Source organism: Rhea americana, unplaced genomic scaffold (genome assembly GCF_003343005.1).
Source record: "Rhea americana isolate MKP2758 unplaced genomic scaffold, rheAme1 scaffold_144, whole genome shotgun sequence".
Classification (NCBI taxonomy): Eukaryota; Metazoa; Chordata; class Aves; order Rheiformes; family Rheidae; genus Rhea; species Rhea americana.
Window position 1 is genome coordinate 1 of NW_028185528.1, and position 15,427 is coordinate 15,427.

The window sequence follows — 15,427 nt, forward strand, 5'->3', positions numbered from 1 at the left end:
TGTTTTCAGCTGCCTCCTGTGGATTCTGCGAAGCCTCTTTCGGGCACATTGCTCACTGCCAGTTACTTGTTTTATGTGTTCGAACAGGAAAGGCAGTGATTCTGTAACGAGTGAAGAACCAGATTACTACGAGATTAGTTTTTGTTGTTAAATGAATTCTACCAATAGAGCATCTGAATTTACTAAATCAGTACATTAATTCATAGATGCAAAATACAGCTGAAAGTTTAAAAGGTATCCAAGTTTACAAATCCCAGGAAAAAAAGCGAGGACTTTAGCAGGGAAGTACTATAAGGATATAATAACACCAAAGCAAATGTTGTTTAGTTACAGCTTCCAGTTTTAACATAACTGTTATCAATAGCAGTATTTTAATGTATGTTTACTATGTTAGAAAAACAGACTAATACTCTTCACTTCTTGATATTCTAATGGCAGTTTTGAAGTTGCAAGCCACTATCTGTATGCCTGTTCTTTCATTTCCTTCTAAAAAGACCATCCTTCCTGGCCATCCGCTGTTGTGGGTGAATGAGGGCCCTGTGAGATTAAATAGTTTTGAGGGTCCTTCATCACTTTGAGGTGCCTTTCTCTATCCTGCTTCCCCTTGCAGGCCAGGGCCAGGGCGACCCTCTCCTTTCCCGGGACCTTTCCCTGACACCCGCTTCTCTCCTCCCCACCCCCCCCCAAAAAAAAAGTGTGGTTGTACTTTGAGTTTTCAGCCTTTATAAAATGAGGGAAAGGCACATTGTCAAAACAAAGCTGTTAACTTTTGGAGATAATTAGATTAAAATTATTAATCTGATCATTAAGATTTGGAATAATTTACATACTCATTGCATCTCCATTTGCAGAACCCATATGGAGATGAATTCTGAGTAGTTGAAACTAAATCAGAAATGCAGAAGTGCCTATGATAGCCTCGTAGTTTGTGTTAAATAAAATCACATGAGGTTGATACTCTTCACTTTTGTGAGTGTGGATTTTGTACTGAAATTAATTCAAATCAGTTGGGTTTCATCATCAGGAATTAAATGTTTAAGAAGATATTCTAAACAAAATTGAAGTAAAAATCTTTATTGGCCAGTGATTTTTTTTTTTCTCTGCTGTTAGGCAGTCGCATTTGGGAGGGATATAGGGGTAAAGTTTAAAGACAATATATCAGAATTAAATTTTAAGAGTCGGGGTGTTTTTCAGGTTGCGTTTCTTCCGAGTACCTCGGGGCACGCCGAGGGGCAGGGGCTGGTGGACGCGGAGGGGCGAGCCGCCCTGGAGTCGCGGGTGCCGGCTGGAGCGCTGTCTGCGGAGGGCAGAGCTCCGAGGCGGCGCTCCGGCGGGGCCGCCGCGGCGCGGGCGCTCCCGAGCCCCGCGGGCTCCGCGTGGGCCCGTTTCGAACGGAGCCTTCTCGGGTGGGTGTGCTCACAGAAGGAAGAGCTGACAACTCAGTTAAAAACGCACAAAAAAACCCCATTTACTTTGGAGAGCTTTCTGAGTTGCTTTAAAAGCAAAAACTGTTTTATAGCTGATTTTGGTAACTGGATATCAGTAGTGAAAATAAAGCTCTATTGGATGAAATGTGTACGCAATTCATATGTGTGTTTATCAAACTGGAGAGTCCTAAGCAGGAGTTGAAATTATGCATAGTAAAATGAACAAAATAAAAGATTAAAAAGAAACTTGGCCAGGAGTACTGCAATTTTACTACTTCATAACAGGATTTTTTTCATTCAAAAATTCTTCTGTATTTATTGCAGTTGGTACCCCTTATTATATGTCTCCAGAGAGAATACACGAGAATGGTTACAACTTCAAATCTGACATCTGGTCTCTAGGCTGCCTGCTGTACGAGGTAATACCGATAACTGCGCTGAACCCGCCTTCCGCCCCCCAGGTCACATCAAGTACTGTTTTAGGATCTATTTCTGTATTTCGCTGTTTAGAAAAGCATACAGCTTTGTGGAAAAGCTACTTTTCAGCTATTAGGTCTTTTGAAAGATATGTTTAGTGGTGAGGTCTTAAGGAATTTCAGCATATGAATTACTTTTTTTCTGTGAGTTATTAGAGGCTTGCCTTTTACTGGGCTTTCTACAAAAAATTTACAGGAATTTGTTGAAGATTGGGCATAACTGAAGGATTAATAAACAAATAATGACAGGCACATGTGAAAATTATTCTAGGTGTTTTAAAGGGCCTATGCTGTTTATGTGATTTTGATAATATGTGAGTTGAGAAGTGGTGGGACTGACTTAAGCATCTAACTAACGCTTGCTAAAACTGTGATGATTATTTTAATACAAGCTTAGTTTCTTTAAAGTTATCTAGAACTGAAATAAAAGAAATTGGGCTAGTGTGTACTTACTACTACCAGCTTGGATTAACTTTCAAGATAATAGCTTTTACTGTAGAGACATACGTGGTTTTTTTGTTTGTTTTTTTTTTCCTCCTCCTTCCTCTCCCTTGATTAGTTAGACTAAAATTAGTTGTTGATTTCTGTGTTAATACAATAAGAATTGTTAGGGATCACTCATGTAATTATAAATAATACTATATTTTGAAGAGGGAAAAAGATACAGGGCAAATTTGAATGGAGGCAAATAACAGAGATGTGAAGGATAGGAGGCTTCTAAGGCTGCTACATCTTCTAACTCCGTTGTGTGTCATTTGGTGATCAAAAGGCTGAACGGTTACGGTGAAGGACGCTGGTAGGAAATTTCTCTGCATCGTAGTACCTGCAGTGAAATCCTCCTGATCATCTTCCAGATTTTTTTTTAAAGAAAACACTAATACACCAACTCCCTCTTCTTTCTATGTAGGTGAAAAAACAAGCCCCCCGCCTCCGTGAGCCAGCACAGCTCACTGAATGCTGTTCGGCAGGATCAGCGCCTCCTGTTACGTTAGGATTTTGTAGAAAACTTTGGCACCTACTAGTATGCTACTAGTAGGTGAATTGTCTTCAGTAATGTTTAATATATTTTGTAATCAAACATGTTACTCTAAATATGAAAAGGGTAAATAGCTGTATTCCAGTTCTGAAGAGTTTGCTGATTTTAGTATAGCTGTTACTCCTAAATCTTTAGGACAATTCATAGGAATTAAATGTGGTACCTGATAGCAGGTATTTACAAGGTTAAATACTGAGGTGGAACTTAATTCTGTATTGGGATTTCTTGACACCAACCGTGGTAACTACCCTCAATTTGAATGTTCTACTTTACATGCTTGCGCAAGTAGGAGCCTGAAGATAGCAAATATCACCAGTGGATGAGGATATTTCAATACTACTGCTTTTTTTTTTCTTGTTGGTTTTCTTGAGTATTATTTTTATCTCAAAACAAACAAAAACCTTAACTAATTAATACATAAACACTGTGTTTTAAGATTGAACATTCTTCCATGTTATAAATTAAGATTGTCAGATCTCAATAATAGTTAATGTCTCACCTTAAAAAAATTTTTTTTGAGCTTGCTACTCTGCTGCATGCATATATTAAAAATTATGCCTGAATTTTGAAATTTCATTTTACAATGTGGAAAATACTAAGTAACTAAGTGTCTTCATTCCAGTGATTATCGCAGCATCTTTTATTGCTTTGTGGRGTTTTTTAAGACATTTTTATCAGGATACAGTTTAAGTTGACTTTCTTACCTATACTCATTGTAAGAATAGAACAATTATTAGGATTCTTACTGTTGAAATGTCTTGTATAATTTTAGCATGCAGCAGTGTCTCCAGCTACAGATTTTAACTTTTTGGAGGTGCATTTATTCTGTCTAGTTAACTTGCTAACTTACCAGCCCTTTTTTGATCATTGAGGTATAATATTTAAATTTTAGGTATAGTAAACTCAAAATATATACTTAGTACTTTTCTCATCTTTTAAAGATTATTTTAAAGAGGTTCTTAAGGTTATTCAAGCCATGAATGGACTATGACATTAGTCTGTTTATTATCAGTACTGTTTTATGCTGGATGTCTTTTTGTGATACATACTCTATGATTCTATTCTATGATTCTATATGCATTACCTGCATTTAACACTTTTTTTAGTATTGATTTCATGTTAGTATGTGCTCTGGATTCTCTCCAACCTAATTGGGGAAAAGCTGTGGCATGTTTATCACATCTCAATGAATGCTTAATTGCCATTAAGCTCCTCTCAGTTACGTTTTAATTAAAAATTTGAACTAATTTGCTATAATTTATGTTTATTTTTAAAAATTATTATTTCTAACTTATTTTACAGTTTATTCAATGCTTAGTAACATGGTCAGTAAGATTTTAAAAGTGTATTTTAAAGTCTGCTTTTCAGAGCCTCAGATATTTCTGAATCCTCAAAAACACTACTACTAGAGTTTTAATTGATATGCAACAAAGTAGACTTTACTAATTAAAATTAAGATGCTGTGCTTTTGCTACATGGACCTTTACATGGAAAAGTAGGTTTTACACATTTCCTTTTATTGTTCAGCGTAGCAATTGCATCCTTACAGGGTTGTAGGTTGGTGGCTTACAGTTCAAAAAAAAGAGGGGGGGAGAAAAAAAAAGAAAAAAAAAAAAGGAGAGATAGCGAGCGAGCTGCCACCAGCCCCGAAGACAGACAGTGGGCTTTCGTCCTGCAGACACCCCCAGAATACTAATCAGGAAAGTCAGACCCTGGAGGTCAGGGAGCAAGTCAATCATTCTAGCGATCGTCTCAGTGTGGAGGATCAAATTAGCCTGAAAAATTCAGCTGCTGGGAGGAGAGGGCGAGCAGCTGTCAGGGGCAGCAGCGAGATGCACTAATGAACCAGATGAATAGTGCAAAAGCTTGAAAATAAAAACAGGACAGTTGACATTTTTCATCTGTCAAAGCAGGAGATGCATGAAAATATAGTATTCCTGTTTTAACTCCTTAGGGGACATTCAGAATTCTTTTAACACTCTGCAGCATTTCAAACAAAAGTATTTTTTAATGAACACCTAGAGTATGAAATGAGTATCTGTGCATTTATTTTGAATTTTTGCATGCATACAGACTCTACTTTTTTTTTTTTTCTGTCATTAGACTGCATTTTTAACATTCTTTCTAAGGTAAGAGACAATGTCCTGTACATCAAAAATCTTAACATTATTTTGGTAGTGTAGTTCTTGAATTTATGGGGGAGTAGAGGACAGAACTATATAATTAATTTGGAGCTTTAAAATCTTATTTGAATATGATATAAAAATAGTACTGAACTATTTGAGAGCATTTTATCAGGTGTAAATTAAATGTATATTATAATGTTGGTAATTTTTTCCTATATTTTTCCCTATAATGTCAGTGCTTGGACATGAAAGAGTTAAAGTGATAGCTGGAGGACCACAAGACAGATGAGAGCCATTTTCAGCTTGTCCTGTCCCTGTTGAAGCTCACTGAGTAGCACAGCATGGACTAGCGTGTTTCACACACACTCTGCCTGTCTGGGGAATGTACACATTGTCCTTCCAAAATCAAACTTATTAGCACATGTAGAAAAGGGTGACTGACTTTGGGGCAGCATTGCACTCAAAGCAGCATTCGTGCTGCTGCGGTTCAAAGACTCAGAAAGCCTTTAAACAGAATGGAGAGATTTTAAAATGGATTTTTAGATTTGTAATCCTAACTGTAGCGTTTGTTTCCACCAGAAATGTCAAGTTGCAACACTGTCTGGAAATAAAGCATAGGTTTACTAATACCATTTTTAGTTTGATCATTTATTTAAATGTTTTCCACCAGATAATTTTTATTACAGTTGGGAATTATAGTTATGAATGCCAATTGAGTTCTGCACTTCTAACAAAGTTTGAGGATATATTATTTTTTGAAGTATTTTGGAATAACATACTGAAAAATGAATATCTTTTTAGAAGTATTGGTGAAGTTATTTTTTATAGCTTTCCTTATTATTATTATTTTTTAAGTGTCAGTGCAATAGCAGAAGGTCACAAAATCTGTTATCCAGTATTTTCACCATTGGCAATAGCTTTAGATCAAATAATGTTTTCAGGTAAATGATATACCTTTTTTCCAAAAGGCCTTTGGAGAAAAACTTTGTCCCCGCACGTACCCTCCCTTACCCCCAAAACCTTCCGCAGTGGTACAAGAACCCTCCAAACTCACAGAAATAGCTGAAACTATTAGAGAATGAGGGAAAAAATCAACTAAAATGATGTTATTCTGTACAGTTCAAATGTTGTGATACAAGGATTCTGACGGGTACTGACTACTGTGCCACACAGAAAAAGTGTACAAATGGCTTATRTTAATGTTTCAGAACTATTATTTTAGCACTCTGACCAAAGTGAACTGTGAACAAAAGTCATTAAAATCACTTTTGACTTACTAGTATAACAGATTCTGTAGCAAAACAGGTCTATTTCAAAGCACAAAATAAAAATATGTATTTTCTTTAAACAGATGGCTGCACTTCAGAGCCCTTTTTATGGTGATAAAATGAACTTGTACTCCCTGTGCAAGAAGATAGAACAGTGTGACTATCCACCTCTCCCTTCAGATCACTATTCAGAGGAAGTAAGTAATGCTCCTTTTTGTAGGAGAGATCCTTGTTTTATTTAAGCTGGTACACTTCCAGTGAAGTGAATGAACTTGTGGGATTTTATGTGATTTGAAGATTATCCCTGTAAGTGTGTGTGTGAACTTGCTCAAATGTTTGTCTCAAAACAACTCTCTGATACGATGTAAAAATTTTTGAAATAATGCTGGTAACGTCATACTGCTAGCTTCTTAATTTCATTGATCTTCCTTGCAGGTATGACAAAATGCAATGGCTTTCCCAGAATGCACAATGATATGTACTGCATGTCATTATGGGATTGAGTCTTACATCTATATTATGGTTTTCTAAAAGCACAACTATACAAGTTTATGTTGCACAATAAATTAGTACACTGGCCTTTCTTCTCTAGAGACTAGCATTAAAATACATCTAATGTAACTCAGTAATAAAAATGAATTGTTAATCCCCATTTGTCTGCATTATAAAACCATGATGTACTGTTCAATATGATTGAACAGCAGTTGCAGTTTTGCAGAAAAGAGTGGTTCATGACCACACTAATAAGAAATTTCAGAGAAATATAGAAAAACATAATATGAATTTTCAACAGTATACTCAGTATGTGTATCCCAGTAGTGTTTGTTTTAAGCTGGTTAATAATAGCTCTTTACTGTCAAAAATGGGAGTGTGTGGGGTGGGGGTAGAAGGGGTTACTTGCCTTTTTTTTAAAATAAAGTGAAAGGAAACTAAATAAAAAAACTAAGTATTTTTCTTAACCAGTGTAACAGGGTGAAAAAATACAAACGCTTGCTGCTTCACATTCTGAACTGCCAGTTTTGAAATACTTTCCCACTTAGAAAAGAGCAGGGCAAACTGATAGAAGCTGTAAACCAAAAAACAGACACTAGTAACCGATTCTAATTGAATTCAGTCTGCATGAATTAAAGATTACTTTGAAAATATGATAATAAACATGATTACTGGAATACTTTTAATAAACATAAGGTGTTGTGCAATTTTGCTTCTAGAGCAGGGTTTGTTATTCTGAACCCTGAATCTTTTTGCATTCAAAGACAGTGATTGGATTATTAATAAAAGATTATTGCCCAGTATTTTGTTCTGTTGTATTTACAGTGCCAGTTTTTCCCCTTTTATGAAACAAAAACTGGACGTAGGTAATTCAGTCACTTTACAAAGGATGAAATGCTATTGTGTAATTTGTGCAATATATCTCTTTGAGTTTACCATTTAATCATTTTTACCTTGGCCATTTTTAATTATTATTTATTGTAGACGATAAATATAGCAGTTCATATAACGAACTTCAGAACTAGAGGCCTAGAAATACAGTAGGGTGTGAACAATAATGCAAAATGATAGCAAGAATGTCAGGGGCCGTTCTTTGTTGTGTCATTCATGCTGTCTTCCTTTTTCCATGAAGCGCATGAATATTTCACATATCTGCATCCTCATCCTCTATTCTTCTTGACTAATTTTCAGACTGTCTGAATTTGCATTTCACATGGTAGCTGATTAGGAGATGCCGAGTGCAGCAGTGAAGCCTCAGCAGGCGGTTACCATGGTGACCTTCAGCGGGATTTTAATGATGATACCACTAGTGGTTCGTTGAAGTTGGCCTGCCTGCAGGGCCACTTCGCTGCAGCTAAGTGTGAAGTTGGATATGCGGCTTCTCAGCCAAGGGACAAATATCAAAGTCTGGCCCAGATAGAAGGTCTTAGAGTTTGGATGGGAAAAGGAATGCCACCTTCTACTTACCTCTGTATAGTTTCTAATTCCTGAAAACAGATGCATAGCACCACATACTGCATTTTCTTCAAGCAGACAGGTACTCTTGTAATTTGGATAAATCAGTTGTTCCTAAAACACGCATGTGTTTTACAACTTAATGAGAGCTGTGATAGAACTTGCAACTGCGGATGTAGTTAGTTGACAGGATAATCAACGGGATTTTATATAAGATTAGACCTGTAATAATAACATTTTTTTGTTCTGACATGAAGATTTGTATCTACCAAATACACATGAAATACAGGTATGTTCATTAATTATTTCACTAAAACATGCTTTTTGACTTGTACGAAAAATACTGTGTTGACTTTAAACTGCTGGGAAAAAAACCCAGCAGACAGGCATTACATGTCATGTAACAATGTCCTAAACATTTTGTCTGTATTAGAAATTTATATATCAAACCTTTAACCAGGATGGAAGCACACTTAGTGATCAGTAAAGTTCAGGGATCACTGAACAGTAAAACCTGCTTTATATTCTGTAACAATGAATTTACTGAAAGAATAACTTCACCGAGCATTGATCTCTGCACCTTTGGATAAAGTTTTGATTACAAAATAAGACTTGCATTTTAGAGAAACTTTCTATAAATAAATTTTAAGGAGTTTTAAGAAAAGTGACATTTAAAATTACATCATTTTGAAATTTTGAAGGCCCTCTAAGACTTTTTTATTAATGCATCATATTTGTGTTGTTCCACAACAATGTGACAGAAAGATGCAGCTTAAAACAGACAGATGGATACATTTATTAAATATATACCTTTAGTCAGAAATCCTAATATTCTAAGATACTGACTGTTACAGTTCCACATACTTGCTTCAGCACCACAGTGACAAGCCATGATTTTCAAATATTTGACAACCGTGGGTGTCTTAATTTTTGAACATCCCTTAAGAAGCCCTGGTATTCAGAGTGAGTGCGCAGCATTTACTGAAAACTCTCTCCTTCAGGACATTTAAAGTTGGAGCTCCCTTCCCATTCCTACCTCCAGTCAGTACTCCTAAAATCCTATTAGCCGGTATTAGTATCGTGATGTTTTTGTGATAGGGAAGACTGAAGAACTTCATCCCTGATTGAGGTGCTTTTCCTTACAAGTCCATAGCCAACCTCATCTCCCGATACGAAAGCTGAAAGAGCCGGCAGGTCTAGAATTAGTGTTGCTTGCCAGTGTTCCTGCCAGCACTGAGAAAGGGCTTCAAGGAAATCTGCTATTCAGAGTAAGGCTGTATTTTCTCATTCAAAATTTTCTATATGAAAATTTCATCTTTTTCAGCTGGCTAACAATGCAGAGCACTTGCCTGTCACAGTTTTTAGCCTTTCTCCCCCGCCTCCTCCTGACTTGAGAGATAATTATTTATTTCATAGCTGAAAAACCTGCTGAAGTTAAAGTGTGTCCCGCTGCTCCTGTATCAGGCTAAGCTCCAGGCTAAAGACAGTCATTGTGCGAAGTGCACAGAGGAGGTTAAGAACAATAAGCAGCCAAAGAAGTTTACAGCTTGGGGATGCAACAGGAGGTCCCTCCTGCTCAGTTACAAGTCTGTTCTGCCTATTGGCCAGCGTATGCCAGACAATAAAATATTACTGCATCTCTAACTGTAGTCTGACTTCAGACTTGCAGTGCTGCTTCCCATGGTACTGTCAGGCTATTCTGGGTCATCTGAAATTTTATCAGTGTTAGAGAGGTTGGCAAAGAGATTTTATTGAAATTGATTCATATTGAAATGAATATTTCTGTATGAGGTAAAGAAATAGTACTGTAATCAAGTGTTATCATCCAGGATGGTCCCAGTCTCAGTCCTAAAAGATTTCTGTGTTCCTGTGTAATTGTTTTCATCCTGCATAGAGAAAAATTACTTCAGTTTATCCCAGAGGTTTACTGTTAAATGATAAGGCTCTTTTGAGCCTGTTCCAAGATTTTGAAATTATTCAGGAATCTACCCTATCGTTGCCCAGTGTTTTGGGTAGAATCAGCTGAGCTTTCTTGCCCTACAGCAGAAATTCTGGATAAGTGGGGGAGGAGGGACAGATTTAGCAGTGTCAGCAGCAACCAGCATTTAAATACTGTTAGCCAAAAGAGGTCTGTGGTTGTACTGCTTATTAATTTAAAGTATTAGTGAAGGTTCATCGGTAACTAAACTCACTTCTTGCGTTATGTTGAGAAAAGAATTTCCATGCACGCTGATTCAGTGATCGTCCCTTACTATTAACGTGCTCATGTAAATCCTTTCTTCTATCTAAACAATAGTGAGTGACATGCATTTTTGTTAGAGTAAAAATGTTTTTCCCTTTAAATGTACTTAAGAGTTAGTGGGGCCTAAAGCCCTGTGTGTACTTCTTGAATAATGGTGCCATTTTTTGGTAGTGTCCTCCTAAGAAGTGAATCTCCATTGCCATTTTGGAAGCTTTCAATTGAATAGGCTGTAACCCAGATAACAAAAGCAACTGTGGGGAAAGACAGTCGTGTTTAATGATTTAAATCAGTTTGAGGCTAAAACTGATTTTTAGATGGAAAAGTTCAGCTTGAAATACAAAACCAGTCACCCATGAGCCTGCACTGAAAAGCCATAAAGTAGTCTATTGGAGGTAAACAGGGCCTCTTACGCTTTTCACAGGTAAATCTTTTGAAGATCTACTTTTATTGTACTATCTACAGTAAAGTTACTGACATACAGCTAATAAAAAAAAAAAAAAAAGTAGGGGAGGAGTATTCTATTTCCTTCTCCTTCAATGATAGATTTAGTGGTTTCTGTCCTTCAAGGTCTCTAAGACTTAGTGTATGCTATTCTGTTGAACAGATGGCACTCTTTGTAGATGAAGATATACGTATACTTATTCGCAGGATTAGGTGTCACATTCCTTGGATAAATTGTTTGGCATCCCTTTACAAAATGCTTGTTTATTTGAGTATCATTTCAGAATTGGGATTTTTTGATTTCTCCAGTCTTTTCTGTTTGCCATGTAGGCAGTCTGGGCTATTGCACAGCAAGCTGCTGTAATATGCTTCTTGCTTTCTGTGTCTCACCTGCTAATTTTATAAGATTGCCTGTGTGTAATAGAAATATGCAGAGTAAAACAGTTTTTTTTTAACAATAGTTTGTTTTCTAGTATTTGCTTTTCCAAATGATATAGAATTGATAGTTTTTCCTGTCTTTTGTTTACACTGCCTGAAGCAATACGATTTTTGTAAAACTTCACAATTAAGATTCATATAGCAAGTCTATTACAGATTGTTTCAATTTAATTTATCTGTCTAATCCAGCAATCTGACTGCTGTCTTCAGAAATATAATACTAAACTCCTTGCTAAAGAGGAAGAATATTGTAGTGACAGTTTTGTATTGTTAAATGTGAAAAACCTGCACATTGTATACCATTTTGAATGTTTGTGCAAGTTTTAACTGGTGGGTGTGTAATGTTCCCTCCTTAACTTTCAAATTTCTTATTCCAGTGTGTTTAAATTCATCTTCTGAAAAACTAAAGGAGTATAGTTATAACTTAAAATGCATGCTAATCTTTTAATAAAAAGCAGAAAGTGAGCTCTCTGATGACAAATTTGAATATGCAGTCTGTTTTGCCTTAGCGATGAGATTGCTTTGTTTGTTGCAGTAATTACGGCTTTTTTTTCAATAATCATACCTAATAGTACCAGAAGGGAGGCTGAACCAAATTCGACACTTGCCAGAAAAGGGTAGATTGCAAGGTTTTTTATACTGTCAGGACATCCAAGAGGCTTGAGCAAAGCTCTTAAAAAGCATAAAGGAAGAGCTTCTTACAGTTAGTAAGTTACTCTTTAGAAAGGTGGCAAATATTTTAATAAGCCGTGAAGTAGGAAGTATTCTGTGTTGTAAAGTGCTTAGGAAATATGCACGGTGTAAAATAGATGTGAAGCCTACTCCACCAGAAAGTTATCTAGTCTACTTTGATTGTTGATTCCCAGGTTGGGGTTTTCTTCAATGTTTGTTAATTATGTGTTTCTTTCTAATAAGAAAAAAAATTAAAAACCTTAATCCTAAGAACAGATACTGGAACATAGACTAAAGGCTATTTCCTCCAGTATCCTGTCTCTGATAGTGGGCAGATGGAAGAATAGGGCCAAGATAATGCAATATTTCCCCAAAATACTTTCCCAAGTTCCAGCAGTTTTAAGTTCAGAGATATCCTAAGTCAGAGGTGGAATCTTCATATTAAACAGCCTTCAGTGTGCTTAATTTGTCCAGTTTCTTTTTGAGTCTCTTTACATTTTTAGCTTCCAGCAGCAGGAGGTTCTGCAGATTACATCATATGAGGAATCATTGGACCCTGTCACCCAGTAATTTCAGTAGTTGCTGGCTAGCTCTTGTGTTCACACAAAATAAATAAACGGCCCCTATTTATCTTTTCCATGTGCGTTTCGGCTTTCTAGGCTGAAAAGACCTAAGCTAGGGTTTGAAGTCGTAGCTGTGCATAAAACACAGGTATTGTCATGGAAATGGTTTGTAATGAATACTTGCCTGAAGGTGTATATTACTAAAGATTAGAACCCAAATTTCCTTACCTGCTTTTCTAGACAGCAACACAAATCACAGGAGTATGTTGCATACATGCTTGTATAAAACTGCACGATGTTTTTTGAGGATGTTGGGAGTGTCTGTATATGCAGAATTGCTGTGTTTGGCTAATTCTTGCCAGTCTTATTAATTTGAATTTGAGAATACACAAATACTACTTCACAGGATTGTTGGCTTTCTTACGTGTGTTTTTCCTCTTCTAGCTGCGACAATTAGTTAATATGTGCATCAACCCGGATCCGGAGAAGCGACCAGACATAACCTATGTCTATGATGTAGCAAAACGTATGCATGCACACACTGCGAGCAGCTGAGTGGACATCAGATCATGAAGAAAAGAACAGGAATATTCAAGTACTTTAAATAGATCGTCCCACCTTTTTCTTTGTGTGTTACAGAAATGTAATTATTCGAAGCTTATTGTTGTGCTTTGAATTGTAAACCAGTTTATATATAAAGCTTTTTTTAATACCAACTTGCAGTTTTAAAACAGATTGAAATATGTAAAGCATAACTTTACCAGGAACCACTATTTTCCATTTTAAGTGAGTTCAAGTATATTTTTCTTTAATAACAAAATTGTATTTAGTTGGACCTTAGTTATAAAACATAGTTGCACTTTTGCACATGGTATGGATATTAGGCTTATTATTCAGAAAAAAATTTCTGAATCTCTCACGTTTTTAATAACTTATGGAAAACATGAATCAGCACAATTAAATTTATTTTAATCTATGTTCTAAAAAGGACATAATAATTATAGAAGGTTATTGTATTTTACACTGAGTTGTAGTTGCAGTCGTCAACATAAGAGGAGACTGATGATCTGAATATTCTATACTTGCTAAGTGTGATGGGAAGAGAGCTACTGGGAAAAATGATCACTGACATTTTTGTTAAATCCCTTTTCATTTTGTTACTCTGGCATAGTGCACATAAGTTTGTTGGAGGTTTGGAGGGGAAATATAAGGTGTTGATTGATTCTGTAGTCTGATCATTTTCAATAGACTCATGCAACACTGTCCTGTGGCAATAGGAATCTACGCAGTTAAGTGTTAAAGCTGTACAGATGCTTTTTGCAGCAAATAAGGAACCTTTGAGGCTAGCATATAAGAGAAGATCCAATTTAAAAGATGCAATGTTTAAGTTACAACTTCCCAACTATTTATGTATATGTCACTGTAGATTTTTGTATTTAAAATTGAGTGACTTTACAATGCTGTATTTAAGTTTAAAAATGCTTTTTTTAAATCTAGGAACCTTTTGGAATTTTGTGTACAATAATACAAGTGTATTTGTAGTGAATATCTGATTTTATAGACTGTATCTATTCTGAGAAGTAGTTTTATATTTAGCACAAGTACATTTTAGCTTTTACTTTTAAAAGTAAGTTGCCACTCCTTCGTTTGGGAAGTAAATACATACATACATACATACACACACACACATATATATATGTGTGTGTGTGTGTATATGCAAAATATCTTGCAAATCCTTTATTAATTGAAAAATGTTCAGAATATTTTGGTTAAAAACTGATATACTTAAGTAATATTTTTATTGTTAAGAACAAGACACTTTTTTTCCCTTAATATGCTAAAATTGAGTTTGTGAAATTTCTTGAGTTTCAAGACAAATTTTTAAAGAATATAGAAAGTTGTCAGAACGCAGGATTGTTACCAGTTAAACTGCTAATAAGCTGTTAAGGTCAGTTAAATCTTTTCTTTATATAAGTAAGAAGAGGTTGATTTAAAGAAAAGCTACAATATATATGAGTGCATAAGGGTTCTATATACAGTCAGTTCCTGTACCCTCAATTTTTTTGTGTGACTTTAATTGTAAAGGCAACATAATATTATATAATGAACAAAGTATAGCCATGTATCTGTACCTTAGACCAATTCTTTTGATTTGACATAATGCTCAAAAAATAAAAATCCAACTGTGGGTTTTATGGACAAATTTCAAGCTTAGTCTTTTTTTTATTAATAAAAAGTAAGGAAATTCTGCTTGGCGAAATACAGAAATTCTAAAATAGTGAATATACCAGATTCTCCTCCTTTTTTTTGTTTTTTGGGGTTGTTTTTTTGTATTTTTGTTTCAAAATTTTGTAGAATGAATTATTAGTTTTTCCTCTGGCTGCTGTATATACTGAATTTATTCTTTGAGGACTTCAGTAGGGCAACTTATGGGAATGAAGTATTTTAGAGACTTGGCATGATTAATCCCTTGGTTTTTGTCTAGCAGCCTCTTTTAAATTCATTTTTCAACCATTGATTTAAAAAAAAATGACAGTAATGTTCTTTAGTAATAGTTCATATAATGTGAAGTGKTTTTTATTGGAAAAGACACCAGTGCAGTACTTGCTTGACTTCCAGGATTAGCTGTTAATATACACATGTATTCAAGCCATTCTTTCCTGAAATGGAGCAGAATATTTAAAAAATCACTGAAAAAAAACCCAAATAACTAGATTGTTTGCATCTCACTTTATGTATCAAGTATTATCATTCTTTTTCTGAAAGAAATCAAGAATAGGCCCTCCCCACC

The 15,427-nt window shown here is 35.5% G+C and overlaps 1 protein-coding gene across 1 annotated transcript; it reads left to right on the top strand.

Annotated features, from left to right (window-relative positions):
- Nucleotides 1–1,751: 1,751 nt before the first annotated feature.
- Nucleotides 1,752–14,839, top strand: NEK7 (NIMA related kinase 7; the record flags this gene model as incomplete). The annotated part of the gene is made up of 3 exons (XM_085299074.1): nt 1,752–1,846; nt 6,417–6,530; nt 13,081–14,839. Coding segments are annotated over 3 exons (320 nt in total), but the record flags the coding sequence as incomplete, so codon positions are not given.
- Nucleotides 14,840–15,427: the final 588 nt, after the last annotated feature.